At 53.8% G+C, this 19,738-nt stretch overlaps 1 protein-coding gene across 1 annotated transcript in view; it reads left to right on the top strand.

The window, feature by feature from the left end:
* Window positions 1–19,738, top strand: part of CHAT (choline O-acetyltransferase) — a 49,408-nt gene that overhangs the window by 28,222 nt on the left and 1,448 nt on the right. Inside the window, exons 8-14 of the mRNA XM_069460499.1 lie at window positions 2,977–3,146; window positions 5,533–5,633; window positions 6,456–6,584; window positions 8,997–9,119; window positions 12,655–12,796; window positions 12,953–13,015; window positions 19,059–19,196. Coding sequence (XP_069316600.1) covers window positions 2,977–3,146; window positions 5,533–5,633; window positions 6,456–6,584; window positions 8,997–9,119; window positions 12,655–12,796; window positions 12,953–13,015; window positions 19,059–19,196 — 866 coding nt within the window. The remainder of the gene's footprint in view (window positions 1–2,976; window positions 3,147–5,532; window positions 5,634–6,455; window positions 6,585–8,996; window positions 9,120–12,654; window positions 12,797–12,952; window positions 13,016–19,058; window positions 19,197–19,738) is intronic.

Below are 19,738 nucleotides of genomic sequence, written 5' to 3'. Positions count from 1 at the left end.
GCTGAGCATCACAGCCATCTGCAGGCTCACCTACTGTAGGGGGGAGGGGCAGAGCAGGGGACCTTGCAGAGGGGGAGAAATTCCTACTCTAGCCCAGTTTCACATCCTGCGCCATTCCCCCACCATACCATGACGCTCGATGCTGCAAAGGTTGTGGATTTTTGTTCCTCAGAAGGACATGGGCCTTTCTCATCAGCCAGTGGGCACCTCCAGGTCGCCTCTCTGAGATGGGTGTGCAGGTCGCAGCCTCACCTGGGCCAGGCCAAGGGAAGCACACTGAAGTCCATTAGCAACCATGGACACTTTCCTGTACGCAGCCTGTGCTGGGGACCCCAGCCCCACCCTCGGCAAGCTCACAGACATCTGGGAGGGCACCAGATTGGGGCTTCAAGACCTGTAGGTGCTGGATGAGCAGTGACTGCCCAAAGCATGTGGGTCTGGGACAGTTGTGGGGTCCCTCACTGTGCAGTATGGGGTGGTGGTTGTGGAGGGGTGAGTCCAGCCCTGCGCTCGGGCACTGTGTGAGGCTGGCCTGATGGACAGAGTGCGTTTCCACATCTGTGCTGAGCAGGCCGCAGAGGTGGCGAGCTCTGGGTGTCAGAGTGCTCCAGGGCAGGGCCGGCACTGCTAGAGGATTAGGGGGTTTGGGGAGGGCTTGACAGGCAGAGTAGGAGAAGGGCCCCTGTCCTGGGAACAGGAGATGGCATGTGCACAGGTATCAGAGGGTGGCAGGAGGTGTGAGGCCCATGCAGGGATACAGGGATGGTGGGAGGTGACCTGGGGGGCAGCAGAGGTAAATCGTGGAGCCCAGGGTGCCATGTTTAGAAGTTCGGATTCTCCCTGTGGGCAGAAGAAGCTGTTCTGATGTGGCGGCTGCACCCCACTCACGGAGCTTAGAGGAAGGGGACTGACTCTCGCTTACCTTAGATCCTCAGGGCACAGTCAAAGCCTTGATGCTGAGCAGATTGAGGCAGGAAGGCCCAAGAGGCCATGCAGAAATGAGAAGTCACCCTGGCTTCCTAGGGACCTGGAGGGGTCCTGAAAGCACAGGACTCCCCAAAGCCTCATCCTAGACAGGAAGGAGGAACAGATGTCCCAAGCTGCGCTGGCCTCCCAGAGTAGGCCCACTGTGGGAGACACCTCCCGCCCCCAGGATTTGCAAAAAGTATGAGGAAGGGAATGGATGGAGACTGGGGATTCCTCTCAGGCAAGGGCACCTGTAGACACCTGTTGTGGACCTGAAGGGATCACCTGGGTGGAGCAGAGACCAGCACAGGTGGCCCTAGCATCCGCGTACCCAGCAGGTGTTGGTGAGACATATGGAAGCTTCTTGGGGATTGACTGACACGCTGGGAAGGGGGCTCTCCAGGTGCCTGAGGAAGGCAACGTGGAGGCGTGAGCTCCGACCGTTGCACTCGTGTCTCAGGCAGCAGGACGGAGGAGCGTGGAAAGGACAAAGAGCACGTGCTGGTTATCCTTAAAGAGGTGCCCCAGAAGCTGTCGTATAGTGTTTCTAGATCTTACTGGCAGAATTTAGACGCCTGGCTACCGCTGGCTGTAAGGGAGGCTGGGAAATACAGCTTTAGTTTGTTGTCCCTGTACCAGGCTAAAACCAGGGGTCCTGCGAGAAAGGAGCTAGAGCATGCAGCTGGCAGTCTCCACGCTCCGCCTGCAAACACCATGCACCCCATCTTCCCGTGCACAGGACACTCTCACCCCTGCCCCGGGCTGGGGAGAAATCTGTGCCTCACCTTGTCACAGCATCCAGCCCAGAGGTCAGGATCTCTGGGCCATGTGCAGCCATCACTGTTGGGTCTCCATGTGACTCCTTGGAATTTTAAGCCAAAACACTAAACTTTGGTCTTGGTTGACTGTTTAACTTTTGGTGAACTTTAAACCAAAGGCAGGCTATCTACTCCTACTTCCAGTGCCAGACGGTGGGGAAGGCACATGTCTGCACGACAGAGACTCCTGTTTGGAAGAAGGGGACATACAGCAGGAACAGCCCTGGCCAGGATCAGGTCCCACCAGGCGGGCTTTGTGATCTTCCCTGTGCCTGGTGGAGAAGCTGCCCAGGGCAGCCCACCTGGCTGGCCGCTCTGTGCTCCAGGAAGAACATGCATGTCCCCCGTGGAGAAGTCAAGTCCTCTGTGCCTGACTCCCCCACTTCCCCTCCAGAAAAGCTGCGCTTGTCTGTATTCCCTCAGTGCCACCAGGCGGCAGGGGGGAGGGGGAGTTCTCTTTCCAAGCCCCTTTCCTGTAGGAGAAGGTCCCAGAGCCCGGGAATTGTCAGGGGCTATGCGTGAGAAGCAGCGCGGTCCAACCTGGGCTCCCCTGGCTGCGTCTCCTGCACCTCGGTGGCTGTTGGTCTTGGTCCTGAGGAGTCCCTGTGCCTGAAACAGCTGCCATGAGCTCATCCAGATGCACCTGCCACTCCGCCTCTGCGCTAACGGCCAGCCGGCAGGGGCGAGCAACACACATTTTTCAGATGTTCATGCCAAATTGCCTAACTTTACAATTTCAACGGCTAATTTAAATGTTTGAAAATCATAGTTCAGGACAAATAAACATTCCTACCCATAGATGTGGCTCACACGTGCCAGAGTGCAGGGTGCTGTTGGGTGGGGGAGGGGGCCCCTCTGCTGCCGTGGGATGGCCTGAGGATCCCATCATCCTGCTTCACCCCGGCAGGAAGGCTCCGTGGCTCGCACATCTGGGGGCAGCAGCAGCTGTAGCTGGAGGCAGGGCTCTTGGAGGGACGCTGACAGTGAGCTGGGCCACCGGGGTAGGACGGAGGCTCAGGGCAGTCTGGCCGACTTCATTGCCCGCCCACCGCGGGTCAGGGCTGCCTCAAGATCTGAGTCCCGGTGCGTTTTCCTGGAAAACAGGGCTGCCCTGCCGTGTGGGGGGCTCTGCGGAGGGGACCCCAGGCCTGGGGTGGGACAGGTGCTAAGGCCATGCTCGCCTGCTCTGCAGACTCCACCAACCGGGACTCGCTGGACATGATCGAGCGCTGCATCTGCCTCGTGTGCCTGGACGGGCCAGGAGGTGAGGAGCCCAGCGACACCAACAGGGCGCTCCAGCTCCTTCACGGCGGAGGCTGCAGCAAGAACGGGGCAAACCGCTGGTACGACAAGTCCCTGCAGGTAAGCCCCACTTCGGTGGCCCTGCACTGAGCGCGAGTGAGCGGCGCAGTCCAGTGCCCAGAGCCAGCATGTGCTCGCTGCTGGCAGGCACACGGGCTGGAGTCTGCGCCCCGGGTGCTGGATCGAGGGGCCGGGGGAGCCGGAGAGGCTGGAGTGGTGCTGTTGGTGTCGGCCTCCTGACTGGCCAGCGCTCTTCTCGGGAGCACGTGGCCAAACCCAGCTCAAACTCCCTAACCTCCCTGCAGCCTGTGCCAGGAAGGTCTGGGCCACACTGCGAGGTGGGGGTGTGCCGGGGGCGGGAGAGTGCCACAGCCACTGACCGAATCCTGAACGCATTCAGCAGGAGTCACGTGTGGCGCCACAGCCGTCAGCTGCTCTGAATGTCCACCCCCCGGGCCTGGCCGCGTCCACACACCTCCGCAGTCCCCGAGGAGTAGGCCAGGCCAGCATCTCCACAGAAGAAAAGTCCTAAAACGAAATAGTTCATATTTTTTCATTCATACAACATAAGCCTAGAAACAAGACATTTCTTTGGTCTAGAGAAAGATACCCATGCAGACAGGATGACGCCACGGTGGGGCCATTCATTTCCATTGCTCCATCCTTTTCCCCCCAACATGCCCGTCCTGAATCCAGTCTTGTTTATTTTTAAAGCCACCACACGTCCACAATGACCATGTAAAAGGCAGCAAACCGTCTCTCCACATCGGGTTAGCTTAGCTCACATTGGTAAGCACGTCTGGGCAACGCCTCATTGTCCTCCGCTCTGTCCCCAGGTTCTGCAGGTTTTCCTTTGTGTTGGTTTGCATATTGATTCTGCTGTTTCTGATGAGCTCTCTTGCTGCTGTGCCAGCTGCTTGAGCCTCCACAGTGGTGCCAGTGGCTCGTCATCCTTCACGGAGCAGCTGCGGGGGTTAGTGACGCAGTGGATGCGCAGGACCTGGGGCGAAGGGAGCCTGGGTAGCAGTTCCTGAAAGACACCGCCTCCCGCCCTTCCTTTAGAGACAGGGACAGAAAGGCAGGCACGTGGGAGTGGGCACGCCTGCCCCGCCTCCCGTGGCTGAGGCTGTACCGTCGGGCTCTTTTCGTGGGCAGCACACGTGATCCGGGAGCTGAGCTGAAGAAGCCGGCGAGGCTCCGTGGACCTGAATTCGACGGGATGGAGAGCTGGTCTCAGGACAGAAAAGCAGGGCCGCTGGGGAGAGGGAGAGCCTGGAAGGGATGGGTTTCGGGAAGTTTGTCCGTCTGTAGGGCAGGAGTAAAGATCCGGCCCTGCACACCACGTGAGGGACAGGAGGACACAGAGAGGCAGCTCGCGGCGCGTGGGCGGGGAGCCGCCAGTGAGGCCTGCCAGGGCCGGTCGGCTGGCTTTGTTTGTTTGCGGATGGACGGAGGACCAGGATCTCTTGGGTGTGATGAGCTACAACAAGGCAGCTCTGCTTTACTTGGGTTGCACTGTAAGAGCCAAATCTTGTCCTTCTCATTATTTTCTCCCAGTACTTTCGTGCCCTGTGGATGTTCCTTTTCCGAGTCAGCTCAATACAGTCTTTTTAAAGTCATTGAGAAAAGTCGTAAGTGATCTCTGCTGGTCCTGTGGATACTTCCTACACTTCCCCTCATTTCCTCGTCCCGACTGTGAGCTGGGTCCTACTGGGCCGTTTTCAGTGACAGCAAACAGAAGTCCAGAGAGCTGAAGTGTCTCATGGAGGCTCTCCAGTGCCCGGCAGCAGCACAGCTAGGGGGTGGGTCCCTGACTCAAAGCCCAGGCGGCAACTCACAGAGCACCCTTCATGCACCTCTCCTTTATGCTTTGGAGGGATATTTTATTTCTCTCTAGGGATCTGCTTACCATCCAGATCAGGTCATTGTCCTTCATTTTCACTCATTCAGCAAAATTATCAAGCATCTACTGCAGAGTGGACTCTGGTCTCACTCCTGGGAATAAAATCAGTGGGGCTGAAACAAACGGGGTCCCCCAGATGAATTGTCACACAAGCACTGCAGGACGACGGCTGCGACGTGCAGCAGGAAGGGGAACCAGGGCTGAGAGAGGCTGACGGGGGTTGCCCACGCCCCGAGGACACCGTGCAGACTCGGTGTGAGCTCAAAGGAATCCCTGCATTGCTCCAGCCAGGGACCGTGGGCCCCACCTGCACGGCCCAGAGCCTGCGTGGCAGGGAGGTCGCACAGTTTAGAGCTGTCTTGAGACTCTCATGTTCTCAGGCCACCACAGTCACTGTTCAGCATTCTCTTCAGGAAATAGTGTGTGTTGGTGTCCTTGGAGTAGGGCGCTCCTGAGAAGCTGGGGGGCCTGACCTGGAGCCGAGGGACTGGCTTGAAATGCCGGCTGTCTCAGGGTCTGCCCACGCCCTCTTCCCCGTTGCAGTTTGTGGTGGGGCGAGACGGCACCTGTGGCGTGGTGTGCGAACACTCCCCGTTCGACGGCATCGTCCTGGTGCAGTGCACGGAGCACCTGCTCAAGCACATGTGAGTCTGGGGGTGGGGCAGGCTGCCAGGGCCGGGAAGAACGGGGGTGGCTGCTGGGGGGCTGCGTCAGTCTGCAAAGTGTCTTGGCGAAGGGTGGATTGGAAACCCAGCTAGCATGAGACTTCATGTGCTCCACGGGCCATGGATGGAGGTGCAGACCTTAGGGCCATCGGGGAGAGGCGTGGCGAGGAATTTTCAGGAACCTCTGCCCTGAGCAGACGGGAAGCCCAGCCGTCTGTGCTGAGCCAGAGCTGGGCCAAGCGCTGACCCGGCACAGAGGGTGCCCCAGGCTGCGTCCCTCTCCAGCTTCTGAGCTGGCCAGACCGAGGCTTCTCTGGGCTTTATACACACAGTGTTCTTCCTCCACTCACAAATTTGCCCACTCCCTCCGAGGGTCTTCTCCCTGCATCGATGTCCTCAATCAATCTCTTCCACGGAACTCTTTGGGGCCACTGAAACGCAAGCCAGCCCCAGTAGACAGACAGCCCTGGTAGACAGAACACAGCTTGCTCTTAAGTGTCTTTCCAAGTGTTGTGTGTTAATGGTGTCACGTGATCTAACAGGACAAAAATGAAAAGAAATAATGGTCTTTGGAGTCAGGAGGAATTGGGTGGAAGCCCGGCTCTGCCACCTACTAATATTGGTGGCTTCTCTGAGCCTCGGTTTATTCCGCTGTGCCATGGTTCAGGGGCAGCTCGTGCCCCCTGAAACTGCACGGCCACACACACCAACAGCTCAGGTGACTGCAGAGGGCAGAGATCCGTGCAGCCCCGTGGCTCTCCAATGGCAGGGCCTCAGGAGGTCGCCTCTCTGTCTCCGCAGGATGAACAGCAGCAAGAAGCTGGTGCGAGCGGACTCCGTCAGCGAGCTCCCAGCCCCCCGGAGGCTGAGGTGGAAATGCTCCCCAGAAATTCAAGGCCACCTGGCCTCCTCCGCGGAAAAACTTCAACGGTAAGGAAAGGCCAAAGTCTCCTTCGAGGTGGTCCTCTGGGGGCCAGCTGCCCCTCACCCCCAGCTGCTCCAGCATCCTGGAAGTTTCCAAAGACCCTGGCTCCACTGCTGTCCTCATGGAAATGTAGTCAAACTACAGGGGAGTTATAACTCTCGCAGAAATAACCTTGCTGAAGTATCCATTATTTCCATAAAATGCAAACGTGGAGCTATTTTTTTTGGCAGGTTTCACCTGACTGAGCAGAGTCAAGCTGAGAAATCATCCCGTGCTTTCAGGGAGTAACAAGCAACTGTTTTGAATAGGTCATTTGAATCCAAGCTATTTCAATTTGCTTGAATTTACACTGCAACTTGACAAGGGGCCCTTTTTCCCCAAGGGGAGGGGGCTGTTGAGGCCCTAACGGGATCCAGGCAGGGGATGCGTGTGAGCCCGTCTTGGGGGGCCAGGTGTGGGGCAGTAGCCAGCTGTGCTGGCAGCTTTGGGCTGGCAACCAGATCTGGACTGTGGTTGTTCATTCCTCATTCAGTAAGTGAGCATGAACACAGTCATTCATTCATTCCTCAAACACATGCCAGGCCTCACAGAAATTTATGTTCCCTGGGGCCATCACTCCACACTTTAGTGGAGGAAGTAGACCCCAGACCAAAACATGTGTGGCACAATAAGATTAGTCCCGAAACCAGAGAAAGCCATGCAGATCTGAACCCACAAAGAGATAGGAGCTTTAACTCAGCCAGCATAGTGAGGGAGGGGTTTGCAGAGATGGGCCTTGAAGGATGGATAGGAGTTCACAGTGCAGGCAGATGGGAACGAGGCAGAAAGCAGCTTGTTCAAGTCTGTACAGGTTCATAATGATCCAGACTGGTTTGGAGACCAGCAAGTGAGAGAATGGCCAGAGTTGGGGCACAAAAGGGAAGTTGGGGCCACACTGTAAAGAGCTTCACTGTCCTATTGTGGAGCCTGCAGAGCTGCCCTGCTGGTGGTGAAGAGCCCCTGGGGGATTCTCTACCAGGGTTTGGGGGAACAGCGTGGTTGAGGGACAGAGTATGGCCAGGCCAGGAGGCCAGGGGGTGGAGAGGAACCCTCTATGGACAGCTGCTGGGGAGGGGAAGCCTCGGGTTTTCTACAAAGTGATGCTCGAGTTGAGACTCTACAGCATTGTTCCGGGGTAAGGCTGCTTCCAGAGGAGTGAGTTGGTGGGCCGGGAGGTCCCAGGGAGAGGAAGGAGCCTGCTCACTTTAGAGGACATGAGCAGACCCCATGTTCTCTAAGGATAAGGGGAGCCCGAGAGGCCTGCAGGTGGGGACACAGGAGGAGCCTTAGGGGTCCTGAGCAGCTGTGGAAAGGGGGCGGTCTGAGCGGGCACAGCTGGGAAGAGGTCTCCAAGGGGCTGCAGTGACAGTGAACTCAGTCTGTCCAAGGAGTGTGTCAACAGGCGAGATGAGGGGCAAGTTCCTGTGGGAACTGGGCCCCCTTCAAGCCCCCCCTGGGTCCCTAGCACCTGGCAGGGCCCCCAGCACCTGGCAGGGCCCCCCAAGAGCTAAGCCCCTATAGGCAGGAGGAGTAATTCAAGGAGGGGCAGGTGGGGAGCACGGAGTCCCGAAGGAAGTGGGAGTCAGGTGTCCACCCAGGACTCTGCGCTCACATGTGACTGGTGGGCAGGTGGGTGGACCTTGCTGGGCACTGCTCCTGTGGGCGGTCGGCCCAGACCCCAGACTCATTTTGAAGGAGGAGATCTGTCAATGTGGAGTGGCCAGTGCTCAAGACCCTCAGCGTAGACTTGGGGGATTTTCCTGTTGCTCTGACAGTGACGAAGGCCCGGGCCTGTCACCGGAGGCTCAGCAACAGTTTCTGGGTAAAACAGGTTTCCGGCCACTGGCAAAGCCCCAGATGATCCACCCTTGCTGTGGTGATGGTGACAAGCGGCCAGAACCCAGGCCCTTCCTCCCGCAGCGCCGCAGGGGTGTCTTGGGAGGAGATGCTGCTCTGGCCACCTGCGCAATGAGCTCCACCGGGAGGGCCAGATGCCGAGGGACACCGTGGGGCGGCTGCACACCGTCGCAGACGGGCTGGATGAAGGGCGTCTGTGAAGCCTGCTTCCGGGCAGTTTGGTTTGCGGGCAGTATTCTCTGTGTTCTCTGTGCCAATGCAAATGTCTCTCCCCTGCCCACTGTGCCCTTCCCTGCCCCTCACCGCTGCATCCAGGCTCGCCTCCCCACCCACCTTCATCACAGAGTGGCCCTGGTCTGGCGTGCCTCCTGCCACTGTCATAGGTCAAGACGTGTCCCTGATGCCACGGTGCATTCCTGGCGGGCAGGGACGCAGACCCGCCTCAGGAAGCCCGGGTGGATCTGTGGTGCCTGCATTCTGTTTTGCATGCAATAAAAGCATTTTTTTTTTCCCTCCCACAGAATAGTAAAGAATCTCGACTTCACTGTTTATAAGTTTGACAACTACGGGAAAACATTCATTAAAAAGCAGAAATGCAGTCCTGACGCCTTCATCCAGGTAGCCCTCCAGCTGGCCTTCTACAGGTGAGCAAAGGTGGGTGGGCCTGCACCCAGGTGGGCTGATTGACAGGGTGCTCTAGATGATAGGGCCCAGAAGCGTCCTGGAGGGAAGGGTGGCCTTCAGTGGACCTAGAGGACTGCGGGACGACCAAGACAGGCTGTGTGGAAGGAGGCACTGCCCGAACTGGGTTTCAAGTTGGAGTCAATAGATCCAACCCCAGAAAAGAGAAGAAAGGACGTGGCCTCACGGAACTGCCTAGGCGACGGTCCGAGGGCACAGAGCTCCAAGGGCTGCATCGCGGAGCTGAGGGGATGAGGACCTCGAGGGGGAGGAGGCTGCTCTTCCTCCCACCTGAGCCCTGTGGCTATAGCCTGTTCCTCCCCAGCCTTCCCCACTTGCTAAGGAAATGGGACAAGGTCAAAGATTTTGGACTCCTCCTGACTCACCCCTTCCTCTTGTCCCCCAGCCTCCACGTCAGCACTCCCCCAGGGGGCTCTTGACCCTGTCCCCTGCCCCCCACCTCCACTGCCATTGGCCCCTCCCCAGACCGCCTCATCTCGTGCTTGGGCAACCGCAGCACACTCCCAGGGTGTCCCCTCATAGTGTCAAGTGTGGGGACCAGATGTCAGGTCCATGTTCCCTGGTTCCTGGTTCCCAGCACTGAAGAATGGCTACTGGTTCTGAGTCGATGGAGTGAAGTGCCCAAGTTTGTTAAAGCATAGTACATTCTGGAGAAGGAGCAGGTCAACCCCTGCCAGTGGAGGAGACCCCGAGTTTAACAAGATTTTCCCTTTTATGCTGATTCTCTAATTTTATGTTAAGTGGGGGGTGGAATATTCATGATTTTTCTTGCAAAGGGGTGGAGAATTCCCAGAACTGGGGGCCCTCCCCATTTTTAACCTTGTAAGGCAATTTCCGGAGGTTTCCATGGTATTCGTAAACTGTCACGGTGCTGGTGGGTATGATTTTTACTGTGTTAACGAGGGTAGATCACTTGAAGATACTGTCACCTTACTTGTGATAATGCTCCAAAAGACACTCTGGTTGCCTTGTTTATATCTCTACTTTGTGTCCTTTCTACCTCTTTCTGGTTGGTCAGTCCTTGGGCACCTGCTATTGTAGACCAAACATCTGCCCAGTCCTTGGAAGGCCCCTTGACATGTCATCTGTTCCTTATTGGAAGCCCCCTCTGGTCAATGTGTCCCTCCCATTGTAGACACAGCATCTCCTAGTGCCATCTAGTTCTCAGTGGAAACCCCCTAGACAAAGCATCTGTTCCCCTTCCTCCTTGTCCCAATCCAACAATAACCCAGGAAGCGTGAACTTTGAAACATGCAAATCAGACTAGATCACTCACCAGGGGGAAAGCTCCCATGGCTTCCCACCAAGCTCAGAACGAAAGCCTAGAAGGGCCCCTGTGCACTGGCCACCCCTAGGGCTCTCCCTGAGCCCTCTCCCTCCGGCACGGCTCCTCCCACACCAGCCCCTGCCATCCCAGGCCTCACCCCAGAACCCTCCCCGATGCCCTCATCTGAAGCAGCCACCCCATTCTCCATCACACCACATTGTGTTTTCTTTTTCTTTCAAGGCAGTTGTTATTGGTGTGAAGTGCTTTGTTGATGGATGTATTGACTTTGTTTTCTGGATGGTCCCCCCAACCCTGACGCTCGGGGGTCTCAGGGTGTCTCCAGTGCCTGCACCATGCCTGGCGCAGAGTAGGTGCCAGGGACTGAATCACAGATGTGAGGTTTGGCCAGGGCTGGGATTTAGAAATAGCTCTCCAGAGGTAGCCCTGGTGGCTATTTGTTAGGGGAAGGGGTGAAGAGTGGGGTGCCAGGGGTGAAGGCAGGGGGAGGGGCCAGTTGGCCTTCATAGGAGGCGGGAAAAACCAAAATGCAAAATGGATCTCCCAGAAGATGGGGCTGCTCCTGCGGGTTCCTGGGCTCCAGAAGCAGCAGCTCCTAAACCGTCTGGTGCAGACAGACCAGCGCTGTCCCCTGAACCTGCTTTCAGTTTGCAGCACCTGTGGTGGGTGTGACCCTGCAATAAAGCCAGGGCCAGGAGTCTCACCCATGAGCAGGCAGCGCCCATGCGGACATAGCTCCCCAGTGTCCGCTGCGGGGCTGTGGCTCTCAGGGAGGTGAACGAGGCCACTCTGGGCGGCCGTCCTATCAGGACACCTTAGAGAAGGCTGATGTCGCCCCACGTGAAGACTGGGCTCTCACGGAGACATGCAGATGCAGAAACCTCACCGGCACTGAGATGTGGCGGGTCCCGCCTGCCATCTGGAGCTGTTATAAATGCTTTGTGACGCTCAGAGGGCACAAGGCTGAGAGGGACCATGAGGTCAGAGTCCTGCCAGAGCCTTCACTTGGGAGGCCGCCGAGACCCCTTGCTTTGAGCACTTCTGAGCTTCAGGTCCACAGCTGGGAGGGGCCAGTGAAGCCTACACAGCACACCCCTCCTCCACCTTCCAGTGGGCCGTTCTGTCACTGGACGGGCCAGGAATGGACGTAGCCCCAGGCTTGCGGGCTCACTGAAAAGCCAGTGCTATCGGTGGACCCGCTTCCCGTGGATGGCATTCTTCAGAGTCTGAGCTGTAACACAAACAACTGTTTCGATCTGCTTCTAGATTCAGCAGAAACCTGGAAGCTGCCTAAATTGGAGTTGGCCATGGCGTTGCCTCTGGGGCCCATAGAGGTGCAGGAGGGGAGCTCCCTGCCAGTGCTGGGAGACACGCCGAGCTTATTCCCCCGTTCACCAAGCATGAGGTGCCACACACGGTGCAGAACCAGACACGGCCTTCCTTCTATGGAGCCCACCCAGTGTTCCCAGAGGGCTGAGACGCAGGGCCACAACTTGCTGTGTGACTCTGGGCCGTCTCTGCCCCTCTCTGAGCTCTGTCTTTTTCCCCTACCACCGCACTAGGGAATTTACTGACTGGTGACAAAGGGGGTGCCAGCCAGGTGTGCAAGTCTAGGCATGCTCGCCCTGCTCTCACATGTAAGGAAAGGGGCTTGCCCGGGCTGGGAGGGCGTGGTCGCTGCTGCTCCGGTGGCAGACATCAGCAGGTGCCCCGGGGCTGTTGGCAGCCCACACCTGGAAGGGTCGGCCTGTGCGGCAGCTCCTGCTCACCACCACTAAGGCCCCTCCCCGCCTCCAGCCAGGGGTCATGCCTGAACCGTTTTAAATAAACAGGATTCCCTCAAGGGTGTGAATGATTAATTGCACAATTATTCCATTCTGTGCTATTAATCAAACACGCCTTGGGTCTCACAGAAAACTCTAGGTTTCCCACCAGACTGGGAATTCTTTTTAAGAACTACCAGTCAGTTGTTCATGTTGTACCAGCGCGGGGGCCCCGGTGCACGCAAGTGTGGGTGGCTCGGCCCGGCCTGGGGACCCCCCCACCCCCGAACGCCGGCGGCTTTAACGTGAAATACTGCGCCGCGCACAGCCGGACTGCCACACGAAGCCTGCGGAGGCTGTTTTTCTTTCGGCATTTATGATTCCCGGGGAATAAATTACGCTTTGCCACTCATCCTTCATCTCACGCAGGCTCCACGGCAGACTGGTGCCCACCTACGAGAGCGCGTCCATTCGCCGGTTCCAGGAGGGCCGTGTGGACAACATTAGATCGGCCACTCCAGAGGCACTGACCTTTGTGCGGGCCATGACTGACCACAAGGCTGCCGTGCCCGTAAGTCCCGCCCTGTCCTGCGGAACCACAAAGAGACCAGAGAGGCCGCTCTGGCCTTCTGTGCACGGGGCTCCCTGGCGACCGGCTCCTCGGACTCTGTGTGTCACTGGGCAGCGTCTGAAAGCCCCGTGCACTGCCCCTCTGCTCTGTTGACAGGCTTCTGAGAAGCTGCCGCTCCTGAAGGACGCCCTCCGCGCCCAGACCGAGTACACAGTCATGGTGAGTGGCGTCCCACCGTCTCACGACTGCGGCATCCGAGCGGTGCCCAGGGCCTGCCAGAGTCGGGCCACGGTGCAAGACCCTGTGTGAGGGCCCCACCACCAGCTGCCTGGTGACTTGGCAAGGCCACCCCACCTCTCAGCCTCCTTTTTCTTATTTTTAGAACCCAGGTAACAGACCATTCCTGCTTTTTACACGGAGTACAATGAATGCTATTTGAACCCCTTTGAAACGAACATAATGACACTGATAGCACCTGATATGCACAGCGCTTTACAGTTTAAACAACAAGAGAAGTCAAATGTGAGGGGCTGGGCTCCAGCACCGCCAGCCAGCGGCGTGGGCTCCCATGCCTTGCCCAACGTCAGGTGCAGCGGTAGCTATTCCCACCTGGGGCTAGTTTTGCCTCTTGTTCTCCGTGTATTTATTTATACTAGCTGTGAATAAAAAGTCTTTGCTGAAAATTAATGGTGAAACCAAAATCCTAAGGGGAATGTTTCTCTAGTTTAGGGAAATAGTTTATTTTCTGGTACTGCAAAGCCGTCATTGGCATACAAACAATAGAGAATAAGCAACTACTTGGACTGGTGATCAATATATTAATTGCAAATCATTCCAATAGTCTTTGAAGGATCATATAATCTATGAAAAGGAGTTGACCAAAATTCACTCCATATACTTGAAAGCAAGTACAATGCATTTTGGGATTTTAGAACTAGCCAATGTAGCCTTTTCTCTAATTCAGTTGTTAGGTCCCTAATTCCTCTAAATAGTTAAGTGTTTGTTCTCTTTGGGAAAAATTAAGCACCTTTTCATGTATTCAGTAGGCATTTTTTTGTCTTCCTGTTTTAGCCAGGCAAGGCGCTAGAAAGCAAAAAATGCAGTCCATAAACCCTATCCTTCGGTAGTTGGGAGGAAAGGCCTGTTGACATGAAGCCCAACCCCATGAAAAAAGCCCTCAGGAAGTAGCAGAGAGCATGGAGGAGCAAGCTTGTTCCTCTGCTTGGGAAAGCCGAGAAGACTTCCCAGGGGTGGTGCTGACTATGAGACATAAAGGGTGAAGAGAGGCTTAGCCGGCACACACAGAAGGGAGATGTGGCCCAGAAGGGAACAGCATGTGCAAAGGCAAAGAGTCTTGAGAGAGTAGGACATATTGAAGGAAAAGCAAGTAGCTCAGTGAGTGCAGCTTGCAAAGGACAGAGGAGCAGGAGAGGTTGGATTCCCCATTACAAAGCATACTCTGGTGAGTGGACAGAAGAAGGACTGGCTGGAGTGGGGGCTGGTTTGCTGAGAGGCAGAGCCACTAATATGAACCTTTCTAACATTGACAGAGAGCCGGAGTAGGGACTGGAGTAGAACAGGGCAGGGGTGAAGAGGAAGACGTGAACTCTGAGTCAACATGGTAGATCAAACACATGGAGAATTTAACCTTGAAATGCTCTAAGACAACAGCCAAGGAATTTTTCTTTTTAACCATAAATACACTAGGGAAAAGAGAATGGGAAAGGAGGTGACCACAAAGTTTTAGAGCTGGAAAGTAGAACTCATGGCAACTGATTCAGAGAACAGTGAGAGAAGCTTGGGAGCCCAGTGAACTGCACTGTAGAACCTCAGGATGGCTCAGGCACTGGGGCACCCACAAAAAGTGGGGGTGGGGTGGGGATGAAAAGAAGATGGTTGACGTCTTAGTCTGTTTGTGCTGCTATAAAAAAATGCCTGAGACTGGGTAATTTATAAAGAACAGAAACTTATTTCTCACAGTTCTAGAGGCTGGAAGTTCAAGATCAAAGCCCTGGAAGGTATCTGATCTTTACTGTCTGGTGAGGGCCAATCTCCACTTTTAAGATGGTGCCTTCTTGCTGTGTCCTCTAGAGGGGCAAACGCTATGTCCTCACATGGCAGAAGGTGGAAAGGCAAAAGGGCCGAATGCTGTGTGAAGCCTCTTTTGTAAGGGCCTTAATCCCACTCATGAGGCAGGAGCCCTCATGACCTAATCACCTCTAAAATGCCCCACCTCTTAAGAATACTCACACCTTAGCCATTAAGTTTCAGTACTTGAATTTTGGAAGGGACCAAAACATTCAAACCATAGCAGTTAATGATCTATATAAGAAGCAGTTAGACCCTCAGATCCAGTCTCCCACCCCATGCAGCCAGGCTACTACCCCATCCCTCTCCAATGGTGGGCTGAAAGTTTATTCTCAGAGAGGGTGAAGTGGAAGGATACCAGGCACAGCTGAGGGAGATGATACTATACTAAAAATAAGGGGATTGATCAAAGTCTGCGTCCTCCATAGTAAACCCTCCAGCCACTCAGCTCCACACACACTGGGAACCACCTCTACTATCACCCCTCCCCCAGCAGGAAATTAGAAGATTTCTCTGTGGTGAAACTGACCAGGCCAAGAGAGAAGACACTGAAACTCATGGTTGGGGTCCCCAGTGAAAGAGCCCTGTCAGCTGACCCCACAGTGAAGCACACAGGTTAACAAATGCATTCTCACCAGTCTCCTAATCATTTTTCAGTGCTTTATTCTTAGATATAAACAGATAGCCATAGATCACCAGACATTGAGGAGTGGTGCTAACATAAAAGTCTGAAACCAACATAAACACTTTTGTTAATTTTTTAAAAAATCTTAATTTAAGATATTTTAAAGAAACTTGAAAACAATACAGGAAACAAGAGGACATTTTTTAAAAATGATCATTGGGACTGTCTGAAAGACAAAAGAAGTTATTACATCTTCATATAAGAATAGAAAATTCTAAAAAAGTTTTCCAGGAAATAAAAATTACTCTGGGGAAAAATATGGTAGAAAAAATTCAGTGGAAGGATTGGGAGATAAGCTCAGACAATATCCCCCAAGCACCAAAAAACAAAGAGATGAAATATAGAAGAGAAAAGAGGATCAGTCCAGGCGGACCATATTCAAATAATAGATGTTCAGAAAGAGAAAATGGTAGAGGAGGCATCATTAACAAGATAATTCAAGAAATTTCCCCAGAACTAAAGAACATGAGTTTTCCTATTGTGAGAGTTCACCAAGAACCTTGCATAGTAGATGGAAAATACTCATACCAAAGGAAATTTCACAACACTGAAGACAAAAAGAAGATTCTAAAATCACTCAGAGAAAAAATATCAAGTACCAAGATCCATAATAAAGATGCAATTGACTTCTCAACAGCATCATGGACAGTGGAAGATAGTGGAGCAATACCTTCAAATTCTGAGGAAAAATGACCTTCAGCACACATTTCCACACCCAGCTAAACTGTCATCAAATGTGACGATAGAATACAGACATTTTTAGACAGACAAGTTCTCAAAAATTTTACTTGTTAAGCACTCTTTCTCATAAAGGTACTGGAGAATGTAGGCCTCTAAAGTGATAAAATAAAACATGAAAGAGGAAGCCAAAAGCTTAAAAAAAACAGAAGATTTAACACAAGAAAGAGGTAGTGGGATTTCCCCAGATAATAGCAAAAGATCAGACACTGACAGCTGTTCAACAGACATGGGAGCAATCAGTCCATAGAGGGGCAAGAAGAGGAGGACTGAAATTCTGGCTGACTGTTTAGGAATCAGTTACAAATAGATACACAGAAAGCTAAGCACATATAAAAAAAAAACACAACTAAATAATTTAAAACGTTAATTCTAGAGAAAACAAAAATTTCAATAAGAAAGGAAATCTAATCCTAGTATACTACATGACCCAGCTATGAATACTTGCTTAATTATAAGCATGTATGTTGATCTTTATATGTGATGATGCTGTATACTGATCAAACAACAAAGAAAAAACAATTCTAGGAGGATGGAAGAGCAGACACGTGTTGGGGCAACAGGGGAATAAGGAGCTAAAGTTTCACCTTCCGTAACAAGATTATGGGTGAAAATGAGAAACGTAGCAGTGGCAGTCTAACCATGAATTTGGAACATGAACGCAAATGCCAGAAAGACACAGCTAAAGAGAACTGCGAGGGGTTGCCGCTGTGGAGTGGGACTCAGCGCTGGTAAAGTAACCTTAGCCTTTGGCTTATTTGGATTTGTAAACCATATAAATATATAACTTTGATAACAAATTTAAATTTATGAAAATTTCCAGGAAAAAGCATTGCCATAGGGTTCTGTTGTGTTAATGATTTTGACTTGGTAAGAACTGAATCAAAGAGAAGAGGTGGGGAGAGGAGAGATACTAGGGTGCTTGGGAGATGAATCCGGTGCCTGGGTGGCCATAGGGTGAGGGAAAGCGGGAAGCAGCAAGAAAACTTCCTGGTGACTGGCAGTACAGCTGGCAGTGGTCCTGGGGAAGTCAGTTCCAACGGCGGGCAAGCAAGGCGGTCCAGTTCCCCCACGGCTTATTCCAGCACTGTGTGCTTTTCCTTCCTTGCACTCACTTCTGTTTATGACCATATGTTTGCTTGGTTGATGAAAATCTGACCCCGGTGACACTGTGAGCTCCACAAGGACTGAGTCTATGACAGCCTTTTTCTCTGTGGCTCCAGGACCGTGCAGCATCAGGTGTATTGTAGGCACTCAGTTGAGATTCCCTAAATGAATGAATGGAAGGCTGAGTGCTGAGTCATTTTACTCTTTACTACTCATGGCTCTCAGCCAAATGATCTGTTAACGCAGCCCCCTCTTGCTACAGTTAGCTCAGAGGTGGTGGAAACGGGGGTGAGCTGGCTACAGAGCAGCTGCTTCTATGGACCCACACAAAGCAGGGATTACACAGAGGTACCCAGAGACGTTAACAGAGTGGTCTACTTCATAGACTGACTCAAGGTTCTTCCCCTCTATCCTAACGGGGCACATCTAAAGTGAGCTGTGGTTGTGTAACGTACGTCTTTTCAGCCTATAATTAGGTGCGTTCAGAGAGACTGCAGCCTCTGAGTCATCTTCATGCATTCATTCTCAACTGAAAGGGAACAGCTGTCAAATCCCAAAACGTGCCTTGTAAACCTAAGCCAAGTGCATTGTGATGGGAGGTTTCCGCCTGTGTGGGCCTCCAACAGCAGCCCGGCCATCTGACATAAGTGCGAAACCCCAAGAGCTACTCACAATTACCCTGATGTTCACCCAAAAATTATTGCTATAGGTTGGGGTGGCCCTCTGAGTCTCCATCGGCTCCCATGATTGCTCCAAATAAACTTGTAGTCCAAAAGAGTCAGTGTGCACACCACACACCCAGCTTCAAGTGGGAGAGGTGTGGAATGGTACCCTGGCCCCACTTCCCGCCTCACCATCCCCCCGAACCCTTCCTACATTGAAATGCTGGAGCCCTCACTGCTATTATCCTATCCTTAGGTTAGAGTTTAAATATCTTATGATGACAAGAAAAAGACCCTACATCATTCAACTAGTTCTTTCCCCTTAAAACTATCAGCTGAGCCTCTGCTAAGATGTGTAGTTCCAGTCTCAAATCAATTTTTTCGATGATGAATCCAGTTTAACCGAACTGATCCTGAGCCCATGAACTAGCGGGCAAGACTGAGGAACAGACCCGACGCCCTCCATGCCTTGTTTCTTGGGCTCCTGCTGCAGCATAAAGTGTTGGTTGGGAGACTCTTCCCAGGATAGCCTGGGATGCCTTCCCCGATGCTTGGGTGGGACCCAGTAGTCCCTGGGCCCGGCACTCAGCCCCCTCACTGACCCCCTCTCGAGCAGGCTGTAATGACAGTGGCCATGCCAGCCCCACTCTTTCCACTTAGAGCACTGTGTGGCTATGGGTTTTGGTGTGTAGGGGGTTCTCAGACTCACTGGCCTTTCACTCGGATGTCTCAAGTTAGAACCCAATCTGCTCTGAACTGACTCTGTGCACACAAAAATATGCAAGGGCCCCGGGAGCAGAGACAGCGTGGTAAAGCGTCAGTCCCGAGCGGCCATTCACACGCGTTGTCAGCAGCAGGCACTGGGCAAGCACGAGCTGTGGCCACTGGAGTCACCATTAGTCTTGTGGACTAGAGAGGAGGGGAAGAGGAGGTGTGGGGGAGCCCACATCCCATCTCCTGTTCTTTGTCCCCAACTACCCAGGCCATAACAGGGATGGCCATCGACAACCACCTGCTGGCGCTGCGGGAGCTGGCCCGGGACGTGTGCAAGGAGCTGCCTGAGATGTTCAAGGATGAAACATACCTGATGAGCAACCGGTTTGTCCTCTCCACCAGCCAGGTACATGCCGCATGCGGTCATCGCCCGAGAGTAGTGTAACCAGTGAGCTTTCCAAAGACCTCAGTGGCCACAAGGCCCCTGGCGGGAGTCAGGTGGGTCCTGCCTCTGCCTCTGATGAGCCATGTGACCATCAGCAAAATGATATACATGCCAATTAGGAGGCCGTTTCCTGTCTTCTGAATGGGAGTAAACACAGGCTCCACCGTAGCCGAAGTGGAGACAGGATGGAAACACACCCATTCTCTCACCCCGACCATTATGCGATCCCACCTTCCAATCTATGACCCAAGAGGGGTGTTCCAGAGCCACAGGCTCTGACGCCTGACGGGTCCAGAGTGAAGTCTTCTGAGCCAGATGTGATGAGGTAGGAGAAAGCCCAGCCCGGTGCCTGGCCCGGACGGGCCCTCCAAACAGGCCACGGGTACTATTACCAAGTGCCAAGAGACCGGCAGCAGGAGATCAGCTGGCAGCCTAACAGCTCCTAACCAGCACTGCAGCCTGGTCCTGCTGGCGGACTACTGTCACACAGACAGGACGAAATC

This window comes from Eulemur rufifrons, chromosome 28 (genome assembly GCF_041146395.1).
Source record: "Eulemur rufifrons isolate Redbay chromosome 28, OSU_ERuf_1, whole genome shotgun sequence".
In the NCBI taxonomy this organism is placed as follows: domain Eukaryota; kingdom Metazoa; phylum Chordata; class Mammalia; order Primates; family Lemuridae; genus Eulemur; species Eulemur rufifrons.
The sequence above is the reverse complement of the archived record's forward strand: the minus strand, read 5'-3'. Positions and strand labels throughout refer to the sequence as shown.